General features: G+C 50.8%; 1 protein-coding gene across 3 annotated transcripts; it reads left to right on the top strand.

The window, feature by feature from the left end:
- Positions 1 to 1550: 1550 nt before the first annotated feature.
- On the top strand, positions 1551 to 25795 carry L3MBTL2 (L3MBTL histone methyl-lysine binding protein 2). 3 transcript variants are annotated; one of them, XM_038387285.2, is made up of 17 exons: positions 1551 to 1770; positions 3037 to 3310; positions 3621 to 3754; positions 4111 to 4234; positions 4346 to 4425; positions 9720 to 9837; positions 11790 to 11924; positions 13740 to 13828; positions 16232 to 16463; positions 17488 to 17567; positions 18463 to 18567; positions 19985 to 20132; positions 20838 to 20920; positions 21702 to 21936; positions 22752 to 22817; positions 23990 to 24112; positions 24854 to 25795. In XM_038387285.2, exons 1-17 carry the CDS (start codon positions 1750 to 1752, stop codon positions 24961 to 24963), a joined length of 2157 nt encoding a protein of 718 aa, XP_038243213.1. In that variant the 5' UTR covers positions 1551 to 1749; the 3' UTR covers positions 24964 to 25795. The 3 variants fall into 3 exon arrangements, with proteins under 3 accessions (XP_038243213.1, XP_038243214.1, XP_038243211.1); XM_038387286.2 differs by lacking the exon at positions 1551 to 1770 and adding an exon at positions 2091 to 2247; XM_038387283.2 differs by lacking the exon at positions 1551 to 1770 and adding an exon at positions 2102 to 2513.
- Positions 25796 to 27765: the final 1970 nt, after the last annotated feature.

A 27765-nucleotide genomic window follows, 5' to 3' on the forward strand; every position in this document is an offset into this window, starting at 1 on the left:
ACTATCAGAGGTTCGTTCACCTGCACATCTACCAATGTGATATATGACATCATGTGCCAGCAATACCCCTCTGCCGTGTACATTGGCCAAACTGGAAGGTCTCTACGTAAAAGAATAAATGGACACACATCAGACGTCAAGAACTATAACATACAAAAACCAGTCGGAGAACACTTCAATCTCTCTGGTCACTCGCTTACAGATCTAAAGGTGGCAATTCTTCAACAAAAAAACTTCAAAAACAGACTCCAACGAGAGACTGCTGAATTGGAATTAATTTGCAAACTCGATACATTTAGGCTTTAATAAAGACTGGGAGTGGATGGCTCATTACACAAAGAAAAACTATTTCCCAATGTTTATTTCTTCCCCCTCTTCTTCCCGCCCCCCCCCCCTGCTGTTCCTCAGATGGTCTTGTCAACTGCTGGAAATAGCCTACCTTGATTATCACTACAAAAGGTCCCCCCCCACACTCTCCTGCTGGTAATAGCTCATCTTAAGTGATCATTCTCCTTACAGTGTGTATGGTAACATCCATTGTTTCATGGTCTCTGTGTATATAAATCTCCCCACTGTATTTTCCACTGAATGCATCCGATGAAGTGAGCTGTAGCTCACAAAAACTTATGCTCAAATAAATTTAAGTCTCTAAGGTGCCACAAGTCCTCCTTTTCTTTTTGCGGATACAGACTAATAGGGCTGCTACTCTGAAACCTGTCTTCCTGCAAAGGTTCAACTTTTAAGAGTCAGGACAGGAACTACGGCACTGACAATGGCTCTCGCTAGTCTCTGACAGATAGTTACCCCAGTAACCTGCCGTCTTCCTATATTTTATGACTGGCTGTTTCTCAAGAAAACCAGTGTGCATTAAGGGTGTGCATAGTACCTAAGTGCTGAGATAAACAAACAAAAGCCGGGACCAAAAAAGAAGTTGCACTAGGGCCCCCCAGTGGTCAAAAATCACGACTCATGCTCATCCAAAATCAAGAGCTTGGCTTTAAAAATCTCGAGATTATGTAAAATAACTGGGTGTTTTTTATTCACCTTCTGCTTTTTGAGTCTTTAGGGCTGCGGGGTGGGGGTGGGGGTGTGTGTGTGTGTGTGGTGGTCACAGTGTGACACTTTCTCCACACCCCCCAAGGGCTAGACACTTACTCTTACTGTACGGCGGAGGCTGAAACCATCGCACAGCCGCCTGGCTGCAGGCGCTGGGGCTTCAGGAAAACCAGGACTAGCCTGGCGCCTGGCACGGCAGGGCACCGGGCAGGGTTTCCCGCGGGCTCCAGGGCAGGAGCGATCGCGGCTGGAGGTTCGCGCCTCCCTCCCGCGCAGGCCCCGCCGGTGCGAGTAGACAGAAGGTGGCTCGGCCTGAGGCCCCCCCGCCTAGGGCTGTGGGGAGAATGACGCCGCCGGAAGGGCGGACCACGCGGGGAGCCACCTGCCTCAGGGGCGGGGCTGTAACCGTCCCCCCACCCTGTGGACGCCTTCTGCCAGGCCCCCGGGCGTTGCGAACTACAACGCCCAGAATGCCTCGCGGGGGGAGGGACGCGTTCCCGGCTGTTAAGCAATCTCTCCGGGGATTGGCCGGGAGGAAGGGGCCAATAGGCTTTTCTGGGACATGGGGGACGGGGAAGCTAACGCCCTCATGGCTGGCGTGTGACGCCCTGTCGGGGGCGGGGCCTGGTCAGCGAAGGCACCATGTGCCGCCTAGTTGCGGCTTCCAGCTGGTAGCTGGGCCTGGCGGGAGCCATGGAGCAGGAGAGGGGCGAGGTGAGCCGCGGGGCCCGGACACCGGCCCTAGGAGGGGCAGAGAGATGCTGCAGCCACCGATCCCTTTGCCTTCCCCGGACACGGTAGCTCCGGCCTCCCCCGTCTCGCCGCGGGGCTGGCCAGGCAGGCGCCGCCCTGCGGGGCTCCGGGGTCCCTGCGCTGCAGCAGGGTGGGGCGCACCCAGCCTTACAGCGGCGAGGCGCTTTGGGTGAGAAGCCGCCATTCAGAGCCTGCTCCGCCCCGCGGCGTGGCTGGGGAGCCCGCCCCGCCCCTTTTGCGACCCCCGTCCCAAGGGACCCCGGCCGGCCCGCCGCAGCCGCGGGGCGTGCGTAGCCCGGGGGCTCGGCAGGGATGTGGGCAGCCAGGGGAGGAGCCTTCGCAGGGGGTCCCCTGAATTCCGTTCATAAAAGGGCCTGGTTTGTGGTGCGGTAACGGGCCCCCACCTGCCTGTGTGTAGATCAGGCTCCTTCAGCGGAGGTAACGCAATCAGTGGTGCCCGGCTTCGGCGTGGGGTGTAGCCGCTGAGCCCTGGACTTCTTCGCTGCCAGCTTCTGGCTCTGCCCCGGGCTGTGTGAACAATATCCTGTTTTCCTGCCACCGCCTCTGCGGGAAACTGTTCAGGCTCGATGGGAGCAGCTGGAAGCCCCCGTGCTCTTTAATGGGAGTTGGATCTGCTTGCGTACACCAGGACCGAGTCTGTTTCACTGGGCTCCAGCATGTGTCTGGCTCTCCTTGTTTTTGAGGTGGGAGGAAGTGGAAAAGCAGTATGCAGTGCAGGGATTGAAAGGTGTCTCTTGCCCTAAAAACTTATGCTACGGCTTTAGCGCCTGGGAGCAGTAAAGGACTGGTGATCTTGAAGTCACCAGTCAGCCTCCAGTGTGACTATTGCTGATCCTACCTTGCTGTGTGCCTCTGTGAACTGATCTCTCCTTATACCTCTACTGTGGTCCTCCTCTCCATCCTTCTGCCACCCTCCACTTTTTCAGTTCTGTGCCTATGAATTCTTCTTCTCTGGGAACGCTGAGTCTGATGGGTAAAACATAAGAGAACTCACTGAGCAGGTGGGAGTCCTCTTCCCCTCCTCCCCCCACGCTCCCAAGTGAGTGGGACACACCTGCTCTTGAGTCTGCTAGATAGAATCCTTAGCAGCCACACCAGGTTTCCCCTCTCTGAGCCTTGTGGGACAAGCCTGCTGTGCTGAGGCCAGGCTTACTGCATAAGGGTATATTGAAAATCTTGGCTCTGAAGTGTTCTTCTCTCCGCTAGCTGTCTCCCTTCTGCCGCAAGACACCATCCTTGAAGCGGATGGAGGAGGAGGACGAGGAGGATGAAGATGATGATGATGACTTGGACTTGTTTGGGGGTTATGATAGCTTCCGGGGTTACAACAGCAGCATGGGCAGTGACAGCAGCTCCTGCCTGGACGAGTCTAGTGACAATGATGTGGCAGATTGTGAAGCTGGGGAGCTGCCCACCTCCCCTCTGCCGCTACATCCGCCCACTACTGGCCGACTGATGGAAGACAGCGGCTCCGAGCCAGGTACTATATGCTCTGCATGCCATAAAGAGGCACAATATCTAATTAGAAACAGATATGGACCCATCTGAAAGCAGTATATTGCTTCAGGATATGTGTGGTGGTTTAGCTTAATATACATGCCCTGGGAGTGGAACTGCCCAGTGATTGTGTTCTATGCTCCGAGTTCTGTCAAGAGGCTCTTGGGGTTCTGCTGGGGTTAGTCAAGTTAGTTATGCTTCCTGGCGCTGTAACATTGCTGGCCTGAGCTTAGCCCTTGCAGGGTTAATGCTGTACCCCCAGCTCTCATTCTGAGTATCTTCCTCTCCTCCAGCTGTGTGTGAAATGTGTGGGATCGTGGGCACAAGGGAAGCTTTCTTTTCGAAGACCAAACGCTTCTGCAGCGTCTCCTGCTCCAGGAGCTACTCCTCAAACTCCAAGAAAGCCAGCATCCTGGCAAGGCTGCAGGTGAGTGACACCCACCCGGTGACCTCTGGAATCAAAGTGGGACTTGCCTGTAGGGGAAAGTGTCAACGAGATTGTGCTTGCTGGAAGCTTATTGGTACCTCCCTCCCTTCCTTGAGGGACACAAGGGCATGCTAAGGGTCCTGCTCTCTACATGGGTGGGAAAAGATGGGGAGGGCAGAACTGCACAGTATCCACGGTGGTTCTGGCTCTTCATGGCCCTGTGAGTGAAGAAGAATGTCATGACCTCTGAAATCCTTCAGCCAGAGATAGGGAGGTGAGTCTGCACCTTGCCTTCAGGGATACATTATCCCTGTGCCTCTGGATCCCAATCTCCTCTTCTTTTTATGCTTCCCCAGGGCAAACCACCTACAAAGAAGGCTAAAGTTCTGCACAAGGCAGCATGGTCTGCCAAAATTGGGGCATTCCTCCATTCTCAGGGGACAGGGCAACTGGCAGATGGAACGCTGACAGGCCAAGATGGTAAGTGCAGGTGGGTGTGGAGAAGAAGGAGCTGGGCATTAGACAAGCTGTGTTCTGCATCCTCTTCAGAACCAGCTGACCCTGACACTCTTCTCCTGTGTCCTCCTGCAGCCCTTGTCCTGGGCTTTGACTGGGGAAAGTACCTGCAGGACCATGATTACAAGGCTGCCCCCGTCAGCTGCTTCAAACATGTGAGTTCTCCTTATTTTCCATGCCTTTCTGCTTCTGTGCAGTGTGTCATGTTACCTGGGCTTATTGGCTATTTTCCTCTGTGCATGAGATGAGCGAGGAAGAGGTGTGGAAGCCACATGGTATAGAAGAGTTGGATATCAGACTCTGTCTCTGCCTCCTGACAGGGAGGGAGTCAGAGCCTTGCTGGTCATGCCGGAATCCTGTGGAGGAAGCATGCTCAGTCCCCAGGAGGAAAATGGGCAGGGATCTTGATGTTACCTGAGATAGAAATGTCATTGAATGGCATCAGCCATTCACAGCTGTAGCCAGTTCCAGCTGCTATGACTTGGGGCCTTTGGAGGTGATGGTGGGGTGTGGGAGGGAGGTGGGACTCTGTCCTCCTGAGTTGTGCTGGAAGGAACCCCATACTCTTTTTAGAAATAGAAACCCAGTCTGTCTGTCTTCTCCCCACCACCCCCACTTGAGCTGTGGGTGGTTCTTTACTTTGTTCTTCTCACTCCACGGTGATGTCATGGACTAAAGGAAATGGCTGTGCTAGCTGCCATGCTGTCCCCTAGCACACACCACATCCAGACACCACACTACTGGCAGTGCACCAAGGCCGCGGCCATCTGGATTAGCTTGCTTTGAGCGAAGCTAACGGCTACTGGTTCCCTGCTATGCCAGTCTCCATCAAAACAGGGCCATTGTGGGTGGAGCTTGCCTGTTCTCTTAGCCCTGCTGATGCCAATTGTCCTCTCAATAACTATCCCCATCACACTTGTCATTGCCTGTGTAATCCACATTCTGCGGCGTAAAACTCTAGTTGGCTGGAATCCACCTGCCCATACAAGTAGCATCACACACCCCATTACCACGGAGCTCTGTATTCTCACAGCGAGCAACATCATCTGCTTCTGCAACCCAACTGGTTCTATTGCCAGCATGTCTTGGAGGAGACCATCTTACAAGGTTGCTGCCACAGAGGCTGATGTGTGGTCTCTGATGCCTGTCTGGGGCGAGGAAGAGGTCCCTGGCCATGTCAGCCTGGTTTAGTGTACAACTTGGCAACTGAGTTCAGACTGGCCGAGATGGACGTCGCTTGGAGTGTCAGATGGTGCTGTGAGGATATGGAGGCAGGGAAGGTCTAGTATGAGAAGATTCAGAACACCCTTCCACTCTGCCTGATTTGCTACTAACTAGCATGGAGGCACATGCAGTGCTTTGTTGAGGGGACTCTAAGAAGGACAGTAGATCCATGGCCTAGCAGGACAAGGAGCTGGAGTGGAGCTGCTGGTTGCATTGCCAGCTTCCCACAATGCCAGTTTCAAGAACCCTGGATCTGGAGAAGACCGCCAAGCTGAGTTGGCAGGACAAGGAATCGGGAGATATGGGGCCCTGTACAGCAGCAGGTATGCACCTTCTTACTGTTTTATGTACTGATTGGGGAAGGGGGGAGGCTGATTTCACAGGGGTGGGGAAAGGGTCTTCTGGATGATGCTGTTAGTGTATGTAAAAGGGCAGTTATAACCTTGCATGAGGGTGGCAATATCCTTTTTTTTTTTTTTTTTTTTTTTTTTCCCCCTTCCCTTATTCTAGCAGGGGCCAGTCTCCACTCACATGCCTCTGCAGCTCTTGCCAAATCCCTCATCAGCTCAGCTGTTTTGGTTGCTCTGTCACCTCCCAGGCTTTCTATCTGTTTGTGCCCCTCCTTCCTTCTGCCTCATAGGCCTCTGTTGCCAGACAAGGTGGAGACGCCTGCAAGGTGGAGACACTGTGTGGCTGGACTCAACTTGGCAGATCCTTGGGGAGAGAAGGGGAGACTGCAATGTAAAAAGTCTAAAAACAAGAGACTCTAATTGCAGGAAACTACTGGCTGGGCACAATGGCCACAACATTCATGTGAGATTATATCCGTCTGCCCCATTTGCAGTGCAGGCTGCCTAACCAGATTGGTGCCTCTATCTACCTGCAGCATCCCATCAGTCTGCCTTGCTGTTAAAAACATGGAAAACACTCGGGCACATTTTATTGGCAAAGAGGTAAGCAAACAAAATACAGCCCATGGGTTTGGGATACTGTAATTGCACTGCCTATTCCCGACTGTCTGACAGTAAAATCCTCTACATTTATCAGGCACCAGTTAGTCTTGGCCCTTGGCTTTTCCCCACACCTGGAACATTTTATTTGGAAAATCTCCGAGCAGGTCCTCCAATCTTGCCATCAAGTATTGGGGCAATGATAGTTTCCCTTCTCCCCCACAAAAGCTCTCACAAAGCTTGGTCCCCTCTCATCTGTGTGAACCACTACTCCAAACTTACCAGCTTTCTCCCTGGCTCTTTAAAATGGCTTCTTTCCCTTGATGGGAGCCCTGCAAAGAAATGGTTTGCAGTATCCTTTATGGCCCACAATAAGGGTGCTCACAAACATGCCCAGGATCTTTTTTGTCCCACAGTAAGGATGGCCCACAACATCTGCTGACAGACATGCCTTGGTTGAGTTAAACTAGTGCAAGCCCCATGTGTGTACACATTACTTTAAAACTGGCTATCTGTAAGCCAGGGTTATATGGATTTTAGGAGTGTCAACACAGAATTGCACTGAAATAACTGAAGGTGCGATTTTAAGCCGATTCAGTTAAACTGGTGCAATTTTGTGTGTAAGCCAGAGATCTAAGCCACCTTTCCTAATTCAGTTAGGATCACTCCTGGCTTTTCTCCCTCTATCCTATTAAGTAGCATCTTCACCCACCCTTATTCCTGGGAGTGGTGTATGAATACCAATGCTGTGTCCTTGCCATCTCTAGTTCCTTCCTGCAAGATACTTTCTTCTTGGACTAGAGTTTGAAACTGAAGTGAAATTTATTAATTTTATCATATTGGTTGGTATATTGGATGTGCTGTTGCTTTGGCTGTTAACTCTCTCTCTTCATTTCAGTGACCATTGCACCAGTATAGACCTCCCAGAGCAGGCTGGGGGGAAGCTGAACCTTTTCACCACAGTGGATCTGATCACAGACCTCAGGGACCAGAAGAGCAGACAAGACCTGTTCCTGAACATGTGCTAGGGTTCTGAATTCATGTATGAGTTTGAGAAGGTGCTTAAAATGAGAGACAAGGGAAGGTTCTGGTGGGAGGACAAGAAAATGAAGCAGAACTCTTTGTGGATGAGAAGTGCAAATGGAAGAGATGGTTCCTAAAGAAAACGCCAAATAAACAGTGCTCAGGAGAAAATGGCTGCTATCTTGACTCAACATTAGGCCTTCTAGCCAAGGCTACAGTGTAAATGTGGCTCCAGCAAATCACCTACTATGATCTGTTGCACTGTGCTGTTATGTCTTGATCTTGCAGCTGGCCTATAGCCTTCGGTGTTTTTAATAAAAATATTCCTAGATAAGAGAGCCTCTGGCTGACTTAGACAGCCTCCCTCTTCTTCTTTAACTGAATTATTCCTCTGTACCGTTCCCTCCCCACACTACATCGCTCACCCAAGTGGGAGCTATATACATGCATACAAACAAGGATGTGCTCCCTCCACTCTAACGTTGCATAACATCTCTTAATTGCAGCAATTGGCCCATCAGTATACCTCCAGTGCCTTCTGCTATAAACTTCCATACTGTACACATGAAGGGCCTCCATCTGTCATCCTTACATTGACAAGTACCTGCACTGAAACCAAGGGGGCTGCTACTTGAGGTGGCAGAGCTGAACGCTAAGCTAAGGCGATAATGACTATAGATCACCTCTGCCACTGAGGGAGAAAGTGAACCCCGGTGCAGCAGAGTCCTAACGCAGAAATTGAATTCCTACTATCCATTAGCACTTTGAAGGTGGGTGAATAGAGAGCTGCTATCACATACTTCACCCTTCGCATGCAGTACTAATATGAATAACAGCTTCAGAGGCAGCAGTGTGCCCGGTCAGCTGCCTGTAGATTCTGCATCTTTGCTACATTGTTCACAGAAGTCATCTCCCTTAGTTTCATGTATGTTATGTAGTAAACAGATGTTATCATTGCTATGCTTGTCCCTGTGCTGTCATTGGGAATCTCTGCCTTGCTCTCAGCCCCCCCCCCAAAAAAAACTCATTCTACCACCTTCCTGCTAAATATATAACTAAAATGGCATCCTCTGGGTGGGCATGATTAGGAGGTGGTTTTGTTAGCCATGATAAAAATGGCTATGCACTTAGAATCACAATGGGGGGGAGACACCATTCATGTCAATATTTTATTATGGGGGGTGGGATAGCTCCGTGGTTTGAGCATTGGCCTGCTAAACCCAGGGTTGTGAGTTCAGTCCTTGAGGGGGCCATTTAGGGATCTGGGGCAAACATTGGGGACTGGCCCTGCTTTGAGCAGGGGGTTGGACTAGATGACCTGCTGAGGTCCCTTCCAACTCTGATATTCTATGATTATGGGAATAATCCTCCTTCTGGTCCATTCTTAAGCTCTAGAATGTTTCCATATTATGGCATCCTGTGCTTTGGGTGGTCTTCCTGTGTATGTGTTCAGGTACTTGCTATGCTGCTCCTCTGGGGCTGGTGTCACCATGGGCCAGTGCTCCTCTGACATACTTGTGGGAGAAGAAGGGCCACGTGAGTTCTATTGATAGCTCCGAAACAATTTGAAAATTGTAATCGAGTCCTTCAGTGATTTCTGGCACTTTGGCCACCTTGCTCACGCACCCCTATAACACTGTACTGCCATGCATGCAGCCCATGAAATAGCAACTATGATAGTAGCACCTACTGTGGTGTTCGTGACCTCAAACTGGTGTCCAGCTGCCTGGTAATTGTCTGGGGTAGCCAGCTTCCATGGGGCAATTGCCTCCTTTTTGTCATGGTGATTAGCACTCTTGTCCTAATGGACTGGCACTGCAGGGTCACAGTTAGCTCACCAGCAGTATGGAAAACTCTTCTTTCTCATTCTGAAATTGTGCAATCACTGCTGCTTGGCCCAGAGCCAGAGAACAATTTGGTGTCATCAGTCTTGTTATGATCTGGGCGCTAAAGCCATCTTTAGATTTCAAAGTCAACACCCCATTGGGATGAACTGAACAGTTCAGAGCTTACTGTTTCAGACTGTGTGAAGACTTACGAAGGCAATTGTGCCTCATTATGCTCAGTTCATGTTATCATAGTTTCTCTTTACAGCCCTAAGGGCTAGAAAGAACTGGTTTAAATGAAAACATACATTGTGAAGCACAGCTCTGTGAGCAAGAGGCAGATTGTGTCTGCAAAATATATGCAGGCAGGGTCATAATTACCATTCTCTTCTCTCCTCTCCCGTCATCTCTGCCCCAATCTTGCAGGTGCCACTGTTTGAGCAGTGGGAGGACGTGATGAAAGGGATGAAGGTGGAGGTGTTGAATAGCGATGCTGTACTCCCCAGCCGGGTGTATTGGATCGCCTCTGTCATCCAGATTGCAGGTAGGTCTCTTGAGAGCTTATCAGTAACCGACAGGGACTGGCGATAATTGAGGAATGTTTATCAGATCTAAATCTATCTGGCTGGGCATGACATGACATGACAATTTAACGGGGCTATGGGAGCCATCCAGGCAGTGGTGAGCTAGAGCCGGTTTGCATTGGTTCGCGCGAACCGGTTGTTAAATTTTGAAGCAGTTTTAGAACCAGTTGTTAACCTGCTTCCCTGCAGGGGGCGCTGAGGCTTTGATGGGCTCCGGCCCGGAAGTGATGTAATTCCTCCTCTGGCCGCCGGGGGCGCTGAGCCTTGTTGTTGCTGCTGCTCCCCTGGCCCTGGCGCTCCCTATGCTGCCCGGTGGGTCCCCTGCTGGGCCTGGGCTGCGTCCTGCTGCTCTCCCCGTGAGCACCCACCACCCTGCCCGCAGCCAGCCCCCGTCTCCAGCCACCCTCTGCCGCACCCCCTGCCCTGCCTCCAGCCACCCCCACACCCCCTGCCTGCACCAGCCCCTGCTGCACCCCCTGCCCGCAGCCAGCTCCAGCCGCACCGAGCCCCTGCCTCCAGCCACCCCCTGCCCTGCCTGCAGCCAGCCCCTGTCTCCAGCCAACCCCGCACCCCCTGCCTCCAGCCAACCCCGCAGCCAGCCCCTGCCGCACCCCCTGCCCTGCCTCCAGCCACCCCCACACCCTCTGCCTGCACCAGCCCCTGCTGCACCCCCTGCCCGCAGCCAGCTCCTGCCGCACCGAGCCCCTGCCTCCAGCCACCTCCTGCCCTGCCTGCAGCCAGCCCCCGTCTCCAGCCAACCCCGCACCCACTGCCTCCAGCCAACCCCGCACCCTCTGCCCGCAGCCAGCACCTGCCGCACCCCCTGCCCTGCGTGCAGCCAGCCCCCGCATCCCCTGCCCGCAGCCAGCCTCTGCCTCACTCCCTGCCCTGCCCACACCAGCCCCTGCCTCACCCCCTGCCCTGCCCGAAGCCAGCCCCGTCTCCAGCCAGCCCTGCACCCCCCTGCCCTGCCTCCAGTCAGCCCCTACCCTGTCTCCAGCCAGCACCACACCCCCTTGCCTCCAGCCAACCCCGCACCCTCCTGTCTTCAGCCAGCTCTGTACCCCCTGCCCTGCCCACAGCCAACCCTGCACCCCCTGCCTCCAGCTAGCCCTGCTCCATGCCCCTGTCTGCAGCTGGCCCCACATCTACTGGTGCCCTGCAGTTCCCAGGGCAGTAACCCTGCACACCTGCTTCAATGAGGGGGGCAGGGAGCAGCTGGGACCCACACATGTGCACACTCTAGGGTGACCAGACAGCAAGTGTGAAAAATCAGGACGGGGGAGGGGAGTAATAGAAGCCTGTATAAGAAAAAGACCCCAAAATTGGGACTGTCCCTATAAAATCGGGACATCTGGTCACCCTAGCACCCCCCAGGAAGTGGCAGGGACCCACACATGTGAAACGGAGCTCATTTCTAGTTCAGGCCCATCTTTTTAAAAAAGAACGTTAGGCATACATCTGTGTTTTCCCGGACAGGTCAGGCTTTTTGGTTCTTAAATCACTGTCTGGGAAAATACGGACATATGGTAACCCTGTTGGTACAAAAAATACATACTGGGGCACATTTCTTAAATCAGAAATTTTTATAGGGAACTGGTTGTTAAGATTTTGGCAGCTCATCACTGCATCCAGGGGTCTTTGAAAGGGGGAAATGCCAGGAGGGAGAAGAGTTGTTTAGGAGCAATAGATGGAACTTAAACAAGGTAAACCAGCAGGACTCATGGAAGGACTTTGTGTTGCTGAGCTCCGTTTGTCTTCCAAGGGAAGGGGTGGAAGGTCCTTTCACTTGAGTCACTTGAAGCTAATTTTCATGGAGCACTGGAGAATGTATTGTAGGGAAAAAAGTAACCAGAGCAGAGAAACAGTCAAGATTTAATGCATCTCTTCCCTCTCTTGTTGTCTCCGGCAGGATACAGAGCACTGTTGCGGTATGAAGGCTTTGAGAATGACTCCAGCCATGACTTCTGGTGCAACCTGGGCACAGTGGACATTCACCCCATCGGCTGGTGTGCCATCAACAGCAAAATCCTGGTACCCCCACAGAGTGAGTGCCTGTCGGGTGTCAAGCTGTGAGAGGAGATGCTAGTGTTTAATTCCACATGTAGGAGTCTTGATTTCTCTCCTAGCTCCGTCTTACAGTGTCATGTTCGCAAGAAGAAAAGGAGGACTTGTGGCACCTTAGAGACTAACAAATTTATTTGAGCATAAGCTTTCGTGAGTTACATTCATTCGATGCATCCGATGAAGTGAGCTGTAGCTCACGAAAGCTTATGCTCAAATAAATTTGTTAGTCTCTAAGGTGCCACAAGTCCTCCTTTTCTTCTTGCGAATACAGACTAACACGGCTGCTACTCTGAAAAGTGTCATGTTCGTAATGCTTGGGAATGCAGATCCGCTGCTGTCTTCTGTTAAAAAGTGTCCATTTCTCTTGGTCCTCAGAAAGCAGCTCCTTGCATTGCTCTCTCTGCAACTCCCTCTTGACTTACACATCTTACTCAGTTGCTTACCATTTCCACAGCCTATCCCAACCTTCTCCCTAGGCCCATATTACCTTGGAACAATTTACCAAGGCTCAGGGTGGCTTCTCCATCCCTGATAATCTTTAAATCAAGACTGAATGTTTTTCTAAACTATCTCCTTTAGGAATTATTTTGGGGAAGTTCTATGGCCTGTGTTATACATGAGGTCAGATTAGAGCAGGGGTTCTCAGCCAGGGGTACGCATACCCAGGGTGTACAGAGAGGTCTTCCAGAGGGGTACATCAACTCATCTAGATATTTGCCTGTTTTACAACAGGCTACATAAAAAGCACTAGTAAAGTCAGTACAAACTAAAATTTCATACAGATAATGACTTCTTTATAATGCTCCATAGACTGTACACTGAAATGTAAGTACAATATTTATATTCAAATTCATTTATTTTATAATTATATGGTAAAAAGTCAGCAATTTGTCAGTAATAGTGTGGCTGTGACACTTTTGTATTTTTATGTCCAATTTTGTAAGCAAGTTTTTAAGTGAGGTGAAACTTGGGGTATGCAAGAAAAATCAGACTCCTGGAAAGGGGTAGTCTGGAAAGGTTGAGAACCACTGGACTAAAAAATCATAATGGTCTCTTCTTGGCTTTGGAATCTATGAATCTATGCCGCCTCATGTCCCAGTTTAGGCCCTGGTCTGGCAATCATATCAGCATGGGCAGACTCTTGCTCCCAAATGGAGCCCCTTTGAAATTAGTGGGGCCCTGTATGGATGCACAGGTCCATGTGTGTCAATCCAATTGCAGGATTGGGATTTTAGTTTGTAAGTTTTCTAAGGCACAGATCATGTCTTCTAGCTCAGTATCCCACCTCCCACAGACCTTTGGGTTGAAGGGATTTCCTTTTATCCATTCTAAATTTGGTGCCTTTTAATTTTCATTAAGTGCCCCTTGGTTCTTGTGTTAGGGGCTGACTGACCTCTGTACCAGTTACTAGTCTAAATAGCACTCTGCTGCCATTTTGTTCTATATTTGTAGACCTAACACAATGGGATCTTGATCTGTAACTGGGGCTTCTTGGTGCAAAGATAACAGAAAGAATATTAACGAATTTTCTTCTACTTTCTATGCCAAATGGTGGCAAAGCCCCTCGAGCTTATCAAAAACCTGACATTCTGCTGGTACATAGCTGCAGTGTGGCTGTGAATGTGTGAGAGTGAAAGACTAGTGATCATTGGTGTATCTGAATGGGAAGAACATCTTGAATTTAGACCGGCAGTTCCTGGAAAGGAGGAAGGGGTCAAATGCCTTGTTAACTTTGTGCCCTCATGAAGGTGCAATGGGCAAGTAACATGAGCTGTTATTCTCTGTTTCTGTACAGCCATCCATGCCAAGTACACAGACTGGAGGGGATACCTCATGAAAAGGCTGGTGGGAGCAAGGACCATCCCTGTGGATTTCCACATCAAGGTAAAGGGGAAGGACAACGGAAAGGTTCTACCATCCATCCAGCTAACAGATGGAGACACAGCACTGTGGGGGGAATCTCTATCTCTTGGTTCAAGCTCTGTTCACCTCTCCTGTTGCTCATTGGCACTGGGAGGGAGAACCAGTATAGTGCAGGGTGGGGGAGGGCATTTTCCTTTAAGGGCTGCCTGACATACCTGGAAAGTAGGACAGAATGCTCCTTTGACCCAGTCAGTCTGACTGCTTCTCTTTCAGGGCTTAAAAGGATGTTCTTAAACAGTTGAGGCACAAAATATTGGTGAGGGTTTTGTTTTCCTTTGTGCACGCGCACACAAGCAAATCCTGCTATTAAATGTGAATTGTTTTATTTCAATGAATGAGCTGTTTGTTTTGAATAGAAACTTTCTTCTTCACTTTTGGAAGCACAGCAACATGCTGGGGAATGAGAGAAAGACAAAACTGACTAGACTAGCGTCACTGGCTCTCCTGAAATGCACACAGTCAGTAGCTCTGGGTGTGAAAAGTCATTTAGATCTTGACAGTTAGGCAGGTTTGTTTAATAATCTGAAGGGGTGTTAGTAGATGTGACTCCAGTCAGTCGAGCGAGAAGGCAGGCTCCCCCTGCTGGCACGTTTTGAAAAGTTTCTCAATTTCTGATGGGGAAAATAATGCCATGAAATGGCTGGCAGAAAAAGAACTTGACGTGATTCACTTATCTGCAGGATCCAGGGACATTGAACTGGAGACACTGAACTAGAGTCTCCCATGGTTTGAGGCAATTAGAATGAAGCTGTTTGTTCATGGGATAATCTGTCAGACCCACTGAGCCGTGGTGGAGACAAACTCTGGGGAGAGTTGGCAGTGAAGTGCTAAAGAGAGACTGGAATGTTACCGTGTCCAAGGCTTTCCCAGATACAAATACTCTTTCTCCTCACTCCCAAGTCTGGAGAAAACCTTCTACAAGGCACGTGTGGGGTTGTGTCCCTGTAGAGATGTTGCTAATGTGCATTTTGCCACATGACATTAGATCTCACTGCACTCTGAGACCCTGGGCTCTGATAGCCCAAGGTGACAGGTACTTTACAGATGCCTTTGAACATTCTCAAGGATAGGTTGGGTTGGGCCTGATCAAAATTTGGGAGTCCCCCCAAGGAAAAGTGAGGGTGTTGCGGGTGACTCAGCGTGGAGTTTCTTAGTCAGTCTGTACAAGTGCTCCAGGATAGTGGTGGGGTTGGAGGGTGTTGCTGGAGGTTCAGTCTTTCTAGGAAGTGTGAAACAAAGGGCCTGATCCCACTCCCCTTGAAGTCAACTGAGAGACTCCAATAAGTTTGTGACCAGAGGTGGCTTGGAAGACCTTATGGCCACTTTCACCAGAAGTGAGGTGTGAGCCCCATGCTATGGTCCAGTTTGGGCTGGAGGAGTTACATTCTGCGAAACTATAATTATAACAGGGATTTCACTAGGACTGATTATTCAGCCCTTCTTATCCCCAGTTGTGCAGTGGCATGGTTGTTACCCGGGGTTTTTTCAACCCAAAGCTCTTGGTAACTTTTACTCTGTGCGAGGTGATGTCGGGAAATAAATCAGGGGAGACATGGCCGTCCAACCGATAGATGGCTAGCACAAACAGGACAACACAAGAGTGCTTTACTTAAAGCTAAACTTTACTTAGTCTCAAGCACTTATACACATGTCTGCAACAGGTTAGTAAAACACTCCCAACCCTTGATAATTACCAAAGCTGAGTGTGGCTCTCGAGTGGCACAACGGCAGCCCGTCTGCTAGTGGGGAACACAAAATGCATCCAGAGGGAGTCCAATCCTGAAGAGTTCCCCTACCTCAAACTTTTCCCCCTTATTTATACATTAGTAATAGTATGACATGTCCCTTAAAGCAAACTTTTAAGTAAGCAGTTTCAATGGTCAAGCAGAGATTCCTTCTGATTATCGATTAACCAGGTGTGCGTTTTTCCAGAGTTTGCCATCTTGAGGCCCCAATAGACATTCCTGGGGCACATCCTGCTCTTCTAAGATGCATGTATCAGCAACTTCAACACAATTCTTATCAGGAAGGATGCGGGGTCAAGCTGCCCTTTCTGTGGCACCCAAAAACTCCCCTCCCCTCCTGCCTTGGTTAAACTGAGACTGCTGAATGGTCAATTTACAGCCTGCTGACTTGGCTGCTTTTAGCAGTAAGTCATAGTGGTTTTAGGCTCTTTATTGCTTTGCTAAAGTCTCCCCGTACATGGTCTTAGAATGGCTTCTGTGTCCTTCCCTCAAGGTATCTGTTCCTCGCAGCACTGATGTGCAGCCAAGTGATCAGTGTGCATGTGGAGAGGGTCGTGTTGTGTAAAGCGTTTGGGGACGAAGGGGTCTGAGAGATCCTGTTTGTTTATTGTCCTCGCAGATGGCGGAAAACATGAAGTACCCATTCCGTCAAGGCATGCGGGTGGAGGTAGTGGACAAGACCCACGTGTCTCGGACGCGCATGGCAGTAGTGGACACAGTGATTGGTGGCCGGCTGAGGCTCCTCTATGAGGATGGGGATAGCGATGATGACTTCTGGTGCCATATGTGGAGCACTCTGATCCACCCAGTGGGCTGGTCACGTAGGGTGGGTCACAACATCAAGAAGACAGGTACAAAACCACGTGGCCTTTCCCGGAACTCTCCCAGCCTGCTGTCGATTGGTTGGTCCCAGAGAGACACTGACACAAGATTAGAGTTGACCCTAGTCCTGGGTTTTCATGGAATGGTCCTGCAAGCTGGGCCAGCTGTTGTAATCACATCACCTGCTTCTAGCGTAGCAGACCAGTGGTTCTGTCAGGCCATGTAACTACCCTCTAGTATCCATTATGAGATGTTGCAAAGGCCGAACAACCCAGTATAATGCACCTGGCCAATTAAGCTCTGCTGCATGTCAGTGGTACAAATGTGATTTCTTATTCGACTCCCCAATAGCCAGTCAGTTTCTCCCCCTGAAGTGTGAGTACACTGTACCTTTATGTTAGCCTGCATAGTTACAGATGTTATTAATGGCTATACATTTATTGAGCCTTATGTGACAAAGCTTGCTGTCCCCTTTAAGAGCAGGTGACATCAGGTCATCTCTTTCTGGGGCTTGGCCCTTGAAGGAGAGGAATTTGTGGGCAATATAGTTCCCCAGGGGAGTCTAGGGACCAAGAGGCATCATATGTCCTTGGACTACTCTTCCCATCAGTTCCTAGAATTCTTCTCATTATTATTAAGAGGCAGCCTAGCAGCACCCACTCCTAAAGGGGCCAGCATGCTTTGTTGTGCTTTAAAAAAGAAATCCAGGTTCAGCATAGGTGTCCTTCCCTTTCTTCTGCTGAACCCCCAGAGCATATCTCTGCCTGGTTTCCATATACTGCATATGGAAGTTTATATCCGTGATAAATCTACCATCCTTTGAGTTCAAGGGACCCTTTATTCCCATAATACAGGACATGGTAATACAAAGGGACTGATCCATTTTCCCTTTGTAATTTTGAACATCCCCTTCCAGCCCCCTCTGACTAGCTGGTGCCTTCCTGTTTCTTATCGCTGCTGACCTCCAATCAGATAGTGACTTAGCAGGACTCCCCCTCTGTCACAGTAGATGTCTCATTTCTGCTTCTCTTCCTTGTTTCCCTGACCTGGCAGAAGAAAAGCGCAGTGACATGGCAAACCACCCCACCTTCCGGAAGATCTACTGTGACGCCGTCCCCTACCTCTTCAAGAAGGTAGGAGAGCTCAGCCCTCGCGCCTTGAGACTGCCATGGCAAAGAAGGGGTGAGGGGGGAAGTTTTGCCAGGAGATGGTGGGACCCATCCTGAACTTCGGCACGGCTCTTTGGACTCTAACCCATGTAGATGCTGCGTTTTCTTCTCCCTTGCAACAGCGGAGGAGTGTCTGGCCCACAGAACTCTGCATAGTGGGCTTGTTCAGGGCTGGGATGAGGGGGTTCACTTGCCCTGAGGCTTTTGGGGGGGCTTGGAGCTGGAATGGGGAATGTTTGAGGATGGGGTGGAGGACGTGATCAGGAGCAGGAGAGGACATTTGCTCATTCAAGGTCAGGGTGGAGGGACTCAAGGATGCAGACAGGACTAGGGGCTCGGGTGAGGAGTAGCTGAGAGGCTCGGTTGGGGAGAGGGCTTGCGCAGGGGTCGGGGGGGAGGTGTTCCTGCACTTTGATCGGGCGGTGGATGCACAGTAGTCTTCAGCCAAGGGTGGAAGGGGATGCTGACACGAGGTTGGACTGAGGGAGGTCAGGTCAGAGGCTTGTATGCTACAGAGGCTGGGCTGGAAGGAAGGGCTTGCTCCATGGGAGGCTTGTTGGCTCTGGCTGGGGGATGGCATTGGCGTGGCTGGCTCTTCTGATTGATTTCTGGGAGTTTCTCTTTGTTCCATTGGGCTTAGTTTGCCTCTGGTTTTGAATCACATTAGCGCCCCCCTCCCGCTCCAATCCTGTTTCAGTCATTTGGTTTTCTGCTGGAGGGCAACCTTTCCTTTCCCTTCCCTCCCCCTTCTTCCACCCTGCTGTGCCCCGCCATGTCTTTGAATCCCCTCTGCACTCAGAGACAGGCCAGGGTCCTGACAGTGACGCCCAGTTTGTCTTTTCCCTGCGGTCTGTTTCAGGTGCGGGCTGTTTACGCTGAGGGTGGCTGGTTCGAGGAAAGCATGAAATTGGAAGCTATTGACCCCCTGAATCTGGGCAACATCTGCGTGGCTACTGTGTGCAAGGTAACCTGGGCTGAGAGGGGACAGAGTCGAAGTCTATGACATCCAAGCCTCTGCTCAGCATCCTTAGAGGGCAGGCCGAGATAGGGGGTCTGTCGGGGGCTTGTGAGAAAGGAGGCAGGGCTCTTGTTTTGGGAGGGCTCTGAGGGAGTGAGGCAGCAGGGAAGGAGGCTGGGTTGGGGCGCTTGTTCAGGGGCCAGCAGGCTGCCCGCAGCTTCAGCAGCTGGGGCACTCAAGGCTGGGGTCAATTTACAGATGGGTATATGCTGCCTGAGGACAAGTGGGCTTGCCTGCAGCAGGCTGAGTTCCTTGCCAATGCAGCACATGTGCGATGCTCTTCTCCCACATCCTCTGCCCCTGGATAATCGGAAGGGAGGATCTGCTTTCCCAGAAGACCTCAGCAGCTCCCGAAGGGTGTCAGCGCGGCATACGGAGCGTGGCTTTGAGGCATAAAGGGATGCAGGGAGTGTTAGGGGAAGCGCTGTGTGTGTTCGTACATTCTGCATGGTCCGGCTTCCCGGTCTCAGTTTCTCTCCCCTTGCTGCTCGCTTCCTGTGGAGCGCCTTGGCGTCACTTGGCAGGGCGATGGGCGATACGATCCCACAGAACATTTTCCTTCTCTAGACTCTAGTCCGCGTTGCATAACTTGAGAGGCAGCAGCACCGTTGGCTTCCAGTTCTCTCCCAGGAAATCATCAGCTCCCCGTACAACCCAAACCTGGGGGGGACTTGAAGCAAAAGGTTGACTAGCAATTACAGGAGGGCTCTTTATTTGTCAAGAAAATGTTCCCCTGAAGCCATGTCTGGCGCGATCCATTTTGAGGGATTGGAACTGGTGGGAACGAATAGGCGACTTTGTTAGCCCTGGCATCATGTGTGCCTGCTATATTTTATAGGCGAAGCAGGGTCAGGCCTGGTTGGTGATTGGATGGGGACTCCCACAGCACAGAGGGGAGTGGTGGTGGTGAGTCAGTGGGTTGTGCTGTTCCCTCTTGAGTCAGTAGTGAACCAGTGACCCAGCACTGCCTCGAGGGGGCTCTGTGCTGCTGGAGGCACTGACCTTTGAGATGGAAAACTGAGCTCCTGACCATTTAAGATTATGGCACTTTTCCCAAGAGTATTGACATCAGCCCTGTGTGCCTGTCAAATTCCATTCCAGGTCACTGGGTCCTGTTGACTAAAACTCCTGCTGCAGTTTCAGCTGGAGAAGCTACCACTCACCCATCTGTGATACAACATTGGAGTGTATTGCTGTGCATTGTTTAGCACCCACCATGCTCCACCCCAGAGATGGCTTCATTTCACGAGTGGGGCCATGATCCTCTGATAAACAAACCATAGAGGTCTTGGGGATCTTTCAGAAAGAAAGACTTTAGAGCAAGCTAAGCTGCTCCTCTCATGCTCTCCCCCTGTGTTGTCAGGTCCTGCTGGATGGTTATCTCATGATCGGCATTGATGGGGCAGCATCTGCAGATGGCTCTGATTGGTTCTGTTATCATGCTTCCTCACATGCCATCTTCCCTGTCAACTTCTGCCAGAAGAACAACATCGACCTGACCCCTCCAAAAGGTGAGACTCTGAAACCTCCCACCCTGAACTCTAAGGTCACTGGGCTACACGTCTCCTAGGGGCACATGATGACACAACAGTGGCTTGGACTGACCAAAATTGTGGGGCCCAGGCCTGCTTGCTTCTTTTTTGAAGAGTCAAGGTTGGTGAGGTTGCAACAGCTGATCCATTCAAACTGGCCTTACTCCCACACCTTGCTCCAAAGAATGTTTGGTATTTGATGGCTCCTAATCTGAAATAAAATTGAAGTGTGGTCTGAATTTGCCTTCTCTGTCACTGCCAGCGGATTCTAGTCCCCCTAGGTTGTCTGATCCAGAAAATGGGGGTCTCCTCCTGCTTTCAACACTGCCCTTGACTTTCCTGGTGGCAGGAGAGAGATCATGCCTAGTAATGTGTTTAAAGTCCATTTCCTCCTGCATGTGGCGATTGACAGGAGCTGTTTAATTTCAGCGGAGTCCCTGTTGGATACATTTGTCCACATCTCAAAGCTATTGCACCGCTTGATGCTGTTCCCAATCTGTGCTCAGCAAAGGAGTCCCGGACTGCTGTGCAGTGGCAGAACGGTGCAGTCCCTCTTTTCTTCCTCTGAGCTGCATCCTGGAAGCGCCAGGGGGATGGTTGTGGAGCCTTGTGAGCTGCTGCTTCTTCCTTGCACTCTCTCCTTTCTCCCGGCTCTTATGCTCTGTGACCTTTCTACTTTTGCAGGGTATGATGCAAAGAATTTCAGTTGGGCAAGTTACCTGGAAAAGACCAAATCAAAAGCTGTGCCAGTGCGGCTCTTCAACATGGTGAGTACCGGCTGGGAGGGAGGCAAGGCAAACACACCAGCTTGGACCCAGCATGCAGGGAGGAGCAAACACACCATGGGAGTTTCTGAGCTGGGCTGTTCTGTGCTAGCAGCTGAAACTATTGGGGAATGCCTGGGAGATTTCACTGCTGTCAGTGGATGTGTCCTGAGTTCTTTCCTATAGGCTCCATGAGTAAAGCACTTGGTGACTGGTGATGAAGGGGTGCTGTCTTTCTCTGAATTTCATAATGGAATGGGCTTTTGATTAGGGCAACTTGCATTTCTTTAAAGCCCACAACAGATCTCCAAGCTCATCGCAGATTGTCCATACAGGGATCAGTCTCCACACTGAAATGCAGCCCTCTCTGGGAGGGGGAGGCAGGAGTCATTCCACACCAGCAAAATGGCATGCTGGTGTCATGGGATAGTGCCACATCTGTCTCACTTCCTCGGTCCCTATGCCTATGCTGGTTCGCTGGGCTCAGTCAGACGTCCTTTGAACCCTGCAAAGCTGTACCGCCTGGTTTAGCATCTGGCCTCTCTGTGGTCAGGCTGAGCTTCTCTGGGGAACGGCGGGGCTTGTGGGCATTGGGCCTGTTTATATGGGCGTATCTGAAGTCCCCCGTAGGTATCATGAAATGGATTTTGGTGAGAGAAACCAAAGAGGCATCATTGTGCTCTGTCTCCTTTTCTTGAGCTACAGGCATAACCACACTGGTGTATTTGCATTAGGACTTGGGATTGGCCTGGATGTAACTGGGTTGGGTTTTTCCTCTTTCCAGGACTGCCCAAACCATGGCTTCAAGGCGGGCATGAAGCTGGAAGCAGTGGATTTGATGGAGCCCCGACTCATCTGCGTGGCCACCGTAAAGCGTGTGGTTCACCGCCTCCTCAGCATCCATTTTGATGGCTGGGACAGCGAGTATGACCAGTGGGTGGACTGTGAGTCACCAGATATCTATGCTGTAGGCTGGTGTGAGCTGACGGGTTACCAGCTGCAGCCACCAGTGGCCCCAGGTTGGTGAACGCTGATTGGTTCCTCTGCCCCGATCGTGGTGACGCTGAATTTGGTGGCAGGTTTCTGACCCATTGCTTTGCATGTCCTGCTCTTCTGTGACTTGTGGGGAAGAGAAATCATCTTCTTAGTCCCACATGGACTCCATGCGCCCCTCATGTCCTCTCTCAGCCTGGCTCACTCGCTGACCAGAGGAACCAGATCTGCATGGTGAGGAGAGAAGACCGGCAGTTTGAGGTGGATTTTAGTCTCTCCTGTTTTCTGTCCCATCAACCAATGGGGGATTGCTCCTGCTGAAATGGGGCATCACACGAGCACTTTCATGCCCCCCTCTAGCTGTACTCTCCTCCTTTCCTTCAAGTACAGCCTTACCCCACCCAATCTTGAAGCAGGTGCAGCTCTGCCCCCCTCCCTTTCCCAGGCCCTGTGATGTCCTGATGCCCTCAGTCTCTAGGGTAAGGGTGAACCTCACACGAGTGTCACTCCTCTCTTCAACTAGTAGGGGCTGCCACTGCTACACTTCAGATCCCTTCCTTCCATCCATCCCAGAATTGCGAGCATCATCCCTGCCCTACCCCATCTTCCCTGGTGTACCACTGTGCCCCCAGCTATGCCCAGCCTGTCATGCTCACCCTCACATCCATACACCTAGCAGCACCACTATACCCAGCTCTTCCCTCTGCTTTTGTGGCAGGCTGGCTCAGGGAGAGGGAGTGGGCTGGTGGATGTGGGTCTTGTATCTGCCTTGTAACATGGTATCCCAGTTATCTGCTGGTGATGGAGCTCAGCTTTCATTTTCCCTTTGTCTTGGTGACAGAGCCCACGACGCCAGTGAAGGTCAAGGAGGTGCCGAAGAAGAAGAAGAAACCCTATGGAAAGAAAAGTGAGTGACAATTTGATTAGCCCTGCCTCCACATCTTCCTTCTTTTCCCCCATTGGCTGGAAACTGTTAAAAAAAAACCCTCTCAGGTGTGACTCACCACAGGCAAGAGAGGGGCCTTTTCTAACTCTGGGTACACTTAGTCCAGTGTGTGTTTATAGCTTCATTATTCCTCTTTGCATCTCGTCTTGCTGAGGAGAGACTGTGTGGGGGGAGGCTGCTAGGCTGTCGGTTGGCTGCAATCTAGACTAGGACTGCCTGCCTCTGAGAACGCTTCCAGGTGACTGACACGTTCATCAGCAACGTGCAGCTTCCCCGTTGTCCGTGGATATGATGGGGAGCCCGGCCTGGGTAGCTGGAATCAGTCCATGATGTGAGCTTCTAACAGTTAGTGTTAGGGGATGAGAATGGTTATGGTGATGGTCAAGAAGCTAATGGGCTCAGACCATGTTGTTGGTGTGTGTGTGTGTGTGAGAGAGAGAGAGAGAGAGAGAGAACCGAAAATCCACAACCCCACCATGCTAGGTGCTGTTCAAACATAGTAAATGACATTTCCTTTCCCACAGAACTTATAGTCTAAAAGGCCATAATGCCCTAACTAACAAAATTATACAGACACCAAATACAGGGTCAGCTTGCCAGTTTTTCAGGATCTAGGCCCTGAGGATTAAGCAAAGCACTTAACTGAGCTCAGTGGGGCTGCTCAGGTGCTTACGTGCGTTGCTGAACCACAGCCTTAATGTGTAAGAACTTGCAGCTCGATATTTAGGGTGATGGGAAGAGAGGTGGTTATAGCCATCTTCCACTGCCTCTCTTCGGAGTGTGGAGAGTTAACCCCTGCAGAGGCTCCCCACCACTTCAGAGCGAGATGCCACCAGCAACTTAATCATAGAATCATAGAATCATAGAATATCAGGGTTGGAAGGGACCCCAGAAGGTCATCTAGTCCAACCCCCTGCTCAAAGCAGGACCAAGTCCCAGTTAAATCATCCCAGCTAGGGCTTTGTGAGCCTGTCTGATTGGGAGAAATATTGTGACCTTCCAGCTGATCAGAATGTGTTTTGCTGTTCAAGTGTGCTTAGCCCTGCCCCGTGAAGCTTCTGCCCTCGGAGGTTGAACGCAGTGTTTAGTAAAAGGACAGATTTCCCCAATACTCTTTATTCTTCTTTGTTAAGGGAAAAAGATGTCTGCCAAAACTCGGTCCCTCAAGCAGGCAGCCAAGAAACCAGCTGGCCCAAAAGCAAAGCGAGAAGCAAAAGCTGCAAGCAAGGCCTTACAGGAGCCAGCACCTGATGAGAGTAAGGAGAGGGAGTCGCTCCAGCCTGCAGCCCCTCTCCTACATGCTGGGTGCCATTAGCAATCCTGTGGCCTGCTCCCCTTCCTAGCAGACGTGGCATGGGGTCCCTATGGCCTGGGCTGGGGAGACAGCACAGCCAAGACTTAACTGTCTCTTCCGCAGAAAAGGTTCTGGGGGTTTGCATAATGCCATGGCAGTGAAAGCCGAGGGTTCACGCAGCCCCAGCATACACAGAGCTGCCTCTAAACAAAGGAACTGACTGCTGCCTAATGCAGTGAGCAGCTGTATGTGAGACACGCCTCGCTGCTGAGTCCTGCATCAGCATCAGCAGGTCCCAGTGGGGATGCGTTTCTGACTGTGTGAGAGAGTGAGAATTTCTCCGCAGAGAAAGGTCCCAGAATGACACAGCTGCTTCTGGAGGCTGACTTGCCCTGTTTAGTCCCAGAACAGGTATAGCACCCACAGCATAGGCTTCCCCTGACCTGGAGGGATGAGATGGGAGGTCACTCTGTGTTCTGCTCCCTTCTTGGTCTCTGCTGAGACTGCTAGTAAGAGGGGCCAATTGGGCTGGTATTTGTATGTGATGTGGGCACCTGCTCGGTGGGAAATAGGACTGATGGGACCCCCAAAGCATTTGTCACTGGGTGTATGTATGAACAGAGTGGGCCCCATGGAGCTGTTGACACCAACTGTTAATGAAGCTTTCTGGGTGGACTGATTTATCCTCTTTCTGTCTCAATAGTTATCACTGTGCAAGTGAAAGAGGAAACTATCGACCCATCAGCAGTGGAATTCGCAGCCCCAGAGCTTCCCATTCTGATAAGCAGCATAAAGCAGGAGGTAGAGGACTAATCCCTGATCCCTCAGGTGGGATCTCCTGGCCTTGAGCAAGGATGTGCACTGCACTCTGGGGAAGCCCCAAGTAAAGCTGTGCAGGAGACAAGAAGGGGTGTTGTTCCTTTGGGCTGAGCACTCCCAAAATGTCACAGAACTCCCCTTTATCCTCACAAAAGAACAGTCCCCAGTGTCTGCAAGCTCCATTTTGGGTTTTCTTTTAAACCCCAGGTCACAGCTTCCAGAAAAGGCACCAAACTTTGAAAGCAATATGGCTCATACTTAGCTGATGGGCTGGAGTCTGAGGGTGGATTCCTGAGTCTGGGAAATCCTATTAGCCCACAGACATGACTCTTTCTGAGCTCTGTAGGAAGCTGCTGCTGCAGTGTGGAAAATGATAGCATTTCAGGATGGTGTCTGGAGCCTGCGATCTGTGAACCACAACCACTGTGTGCAGTCTCAGGGAGAGCAAGTAAGTCAGGAACATGGCTGCTGTCGCTAGGGGAACAACCAGGATGTGCTCATCCTTTCTCTCATCCTCTCTGTGACATGGATCTGGAACCAAAGAGGGCTCTAGCGAGCAGCTGAGAAATGGAGGAAATAGAAAACAAGTTACAGGAGGGAATCTCTCTCTTGGTTTTACTCATAAATTAATTTTTTCACCTGCTGTGAGATGAGCTAAATCTTATCCAGCCCAGACGAAGACAGTAGGGTATTTATGTTGGTTCTTTCCCCCCTCCAAGACGCACAATGCTGCTGGATTTTTTTTTTTTTTTTATAATCCCAGAGTAAATTCCACCAATGAAATGTACTATAATGCTCTGTAAATAAAATGTAATAGAAGGTCAAAGACTCATCTGTTGAATTTGGAAACAGCAAAATGCCTGCTCCGATCAAGAGATGAGAGGGGAAGTCTGAACACGAAAGCAGTAAGGAGGGTGTGGTTGTGGTGGTTGTATTCTAGCCCTCATGTACCCACCTCTGCTTGTTTGTAAGATCTGCAAAGAGCAAGTGCCAGCTGCTAGCAATATGGCACAGTAGGGGAGGCTCCTTGTCAGCCGCTCTGGTAGAATTGCTTTCTAGGACTCTGAAAGGGTCCCCTAAGTCAAGTCCTCAATCATGGCAACATGAAGGATGTGCATGTACACCCAGCAAATGGAGCCGTCAGCTAGGATGGAGTGTGTGTAGGGGAGGTGAACTTTGCCTGGCACCAGTTGGCACAGAACTGTTTGTTCCTGTGGCGTTAGTCTCTCCCCCTCCCATGCTCAGCTCTGACTTTCATACAAGTCTATGGTCAGGTGTGCAGTAATAGATGTTCTAGCTCCTTTATCGAGTGAATTTTTTTCAGGGGGCTCTGGCTCTTTTCTTAAGCTGTCAACTAACTTTAAGCCCCCATATTTATATAACTGCTTTCCTGGAAATTGTTCCTAATTTGAATAAAGTACTTTTCATGTAAAAAAATTCTACGTTTCCCCGAAGTGTTGGGAAACCCAAACACAGCAGCACTGGGCTAGTGCATAAGAATGGGCCAGTGAAGGTCAATTTCACTTTTGTTTGACAGTCTAGTTTGATGAGTGAAATGCAAAAGGCAAAAAACTCTGTCAGCGGTGATTAACATGCTACATTTTAAACTTTCTTTTATTTTTAATCCTCTGAAGGTCTCAGTGATAAGAATTGTGTTTGCTCTCATGTCATTTAAGTATATGATACAGGAGAATAAGATAGTGGAGAATACTGTTTCAACATGATTTTCACTTCCACGTAGAGTCCTTGGATGCTGTTGAATCATCTCTAAGGTTCCCTTTTCTGTTCTGGGGGTAGGGCATTTTGGAGTGTTTTGCTGTTCCTTGTGCCCTCACAAGCTGGCTGTTCAGTGTCTGCTACAGGAAGCAATGGTTGGAATGGCAGGACCCCGCATCCTGACTTAGGCCCTGCCTACATTAGAAATAAAGGTTGCGACTGAAAGACATTTTCAAAACATGACCTATTTCCCAAGTCTAGACAGGGCCTTTAGTGCAAGAAAAGGGTTCTGAATCCGTCCTCCCACCATTGGAAAGGGTGCCAGGCATGGCAGATGTATTTTATTGGTCATGCTGCATTCAGGCACCAGCCTCTCACACTGTAATGGACAAATATGCTGGATTGAGCACTGTTTGTTGGGGCTGCAGAGGTGTTAAACTCCAGCCCCAGGGGAAGTGTATTATTGAGGTTTGTTTTTCCTCCTAACTGGAATATTAGCTGTGAGAAAAGGGGCTGGGGCAGGCCCTCTGGGGTAACACACCTCCCATTTCTCCTCACAGCAATTCAGAGAGCCCGTGAAGCATGCGATACTGAAGGGACATGACTCTTCGAAGTGCTGGGGAATGACAAGGCCAGTCCCTTCCTGCCACTCTCTTGCAGTATAAAACATCCATATGGTGTAGGCCAGGGGTGGGCAAACTTTTTGGCCTGAGGGCCACAGAGGGTTTTGGAAATTGTATGGAGGGCTGGTTAGGGGAGGCTGTGCCAGACTGTGCCCCCGCCCCCTATCTGCCCCCCCTTGCTTCTTGCCCGCTGATGGCTCCCCCCTGGGACTCCTGCCCCATCCAACCCCCCCATTCCCTGATGGCCCCCCAGGACCCCTTCCCCATCCACACACACCCCCGCTCCCTGTCCCCTGACCGCCCCGGAACCCCTGCCCCTGACTGCTCCCTGCTGCCCCATCCAACCTCTCCTCCTTCCTGACTGCCCCCCTGGACCCCTGCCCCATCCAACCACCCCTTCTCCCTGACTGCTCCCAGAACCCCTGCCCCTGATTGCCCCCCACCGGCCCCATCCAAC

The sequence above is a fragment of the Dermochelys coriacea genome, chromosome 1, assembly GCF_009764565.3.
Source record: "Dermochelys coriacea isolate rDerCor1 chromosome 1, rDerCor1.pri.v4, whole genome shotgun sequence".
In the NCBI taxonomy this organism is placed as follows: domain Eukaryota; kingdom Metazoa; phylum Chordata; order Testudines; family Dermochelyidae; genus Dermochelys; species Dermochelys coriacea.

Excerpts from the sequence above, each read along its gene's own strand:
- L3MBTL2 (XM_038387283.2), top strand. The coding sequence starts at position 2,487 with ATGTGTCTGGCTCTCCTTGTTTTTGAG. Across the intron at positions 13,829-16,231 it reads CTGTGGATTTCCACATCAAG|ATGGCGGAAAACATGAAGTA; the intron begins GTAAAGGGGAAG and ends TTGTCCTCGCAG. Across the intron at positions 17,568-18,462 it reads TCCCCTACCTCTTCAAGAAG|GTGCGGGCTGTTTACGCTGA; the intron begins GTAGGAGAGCTC and ends GGTCTGTTTCAG.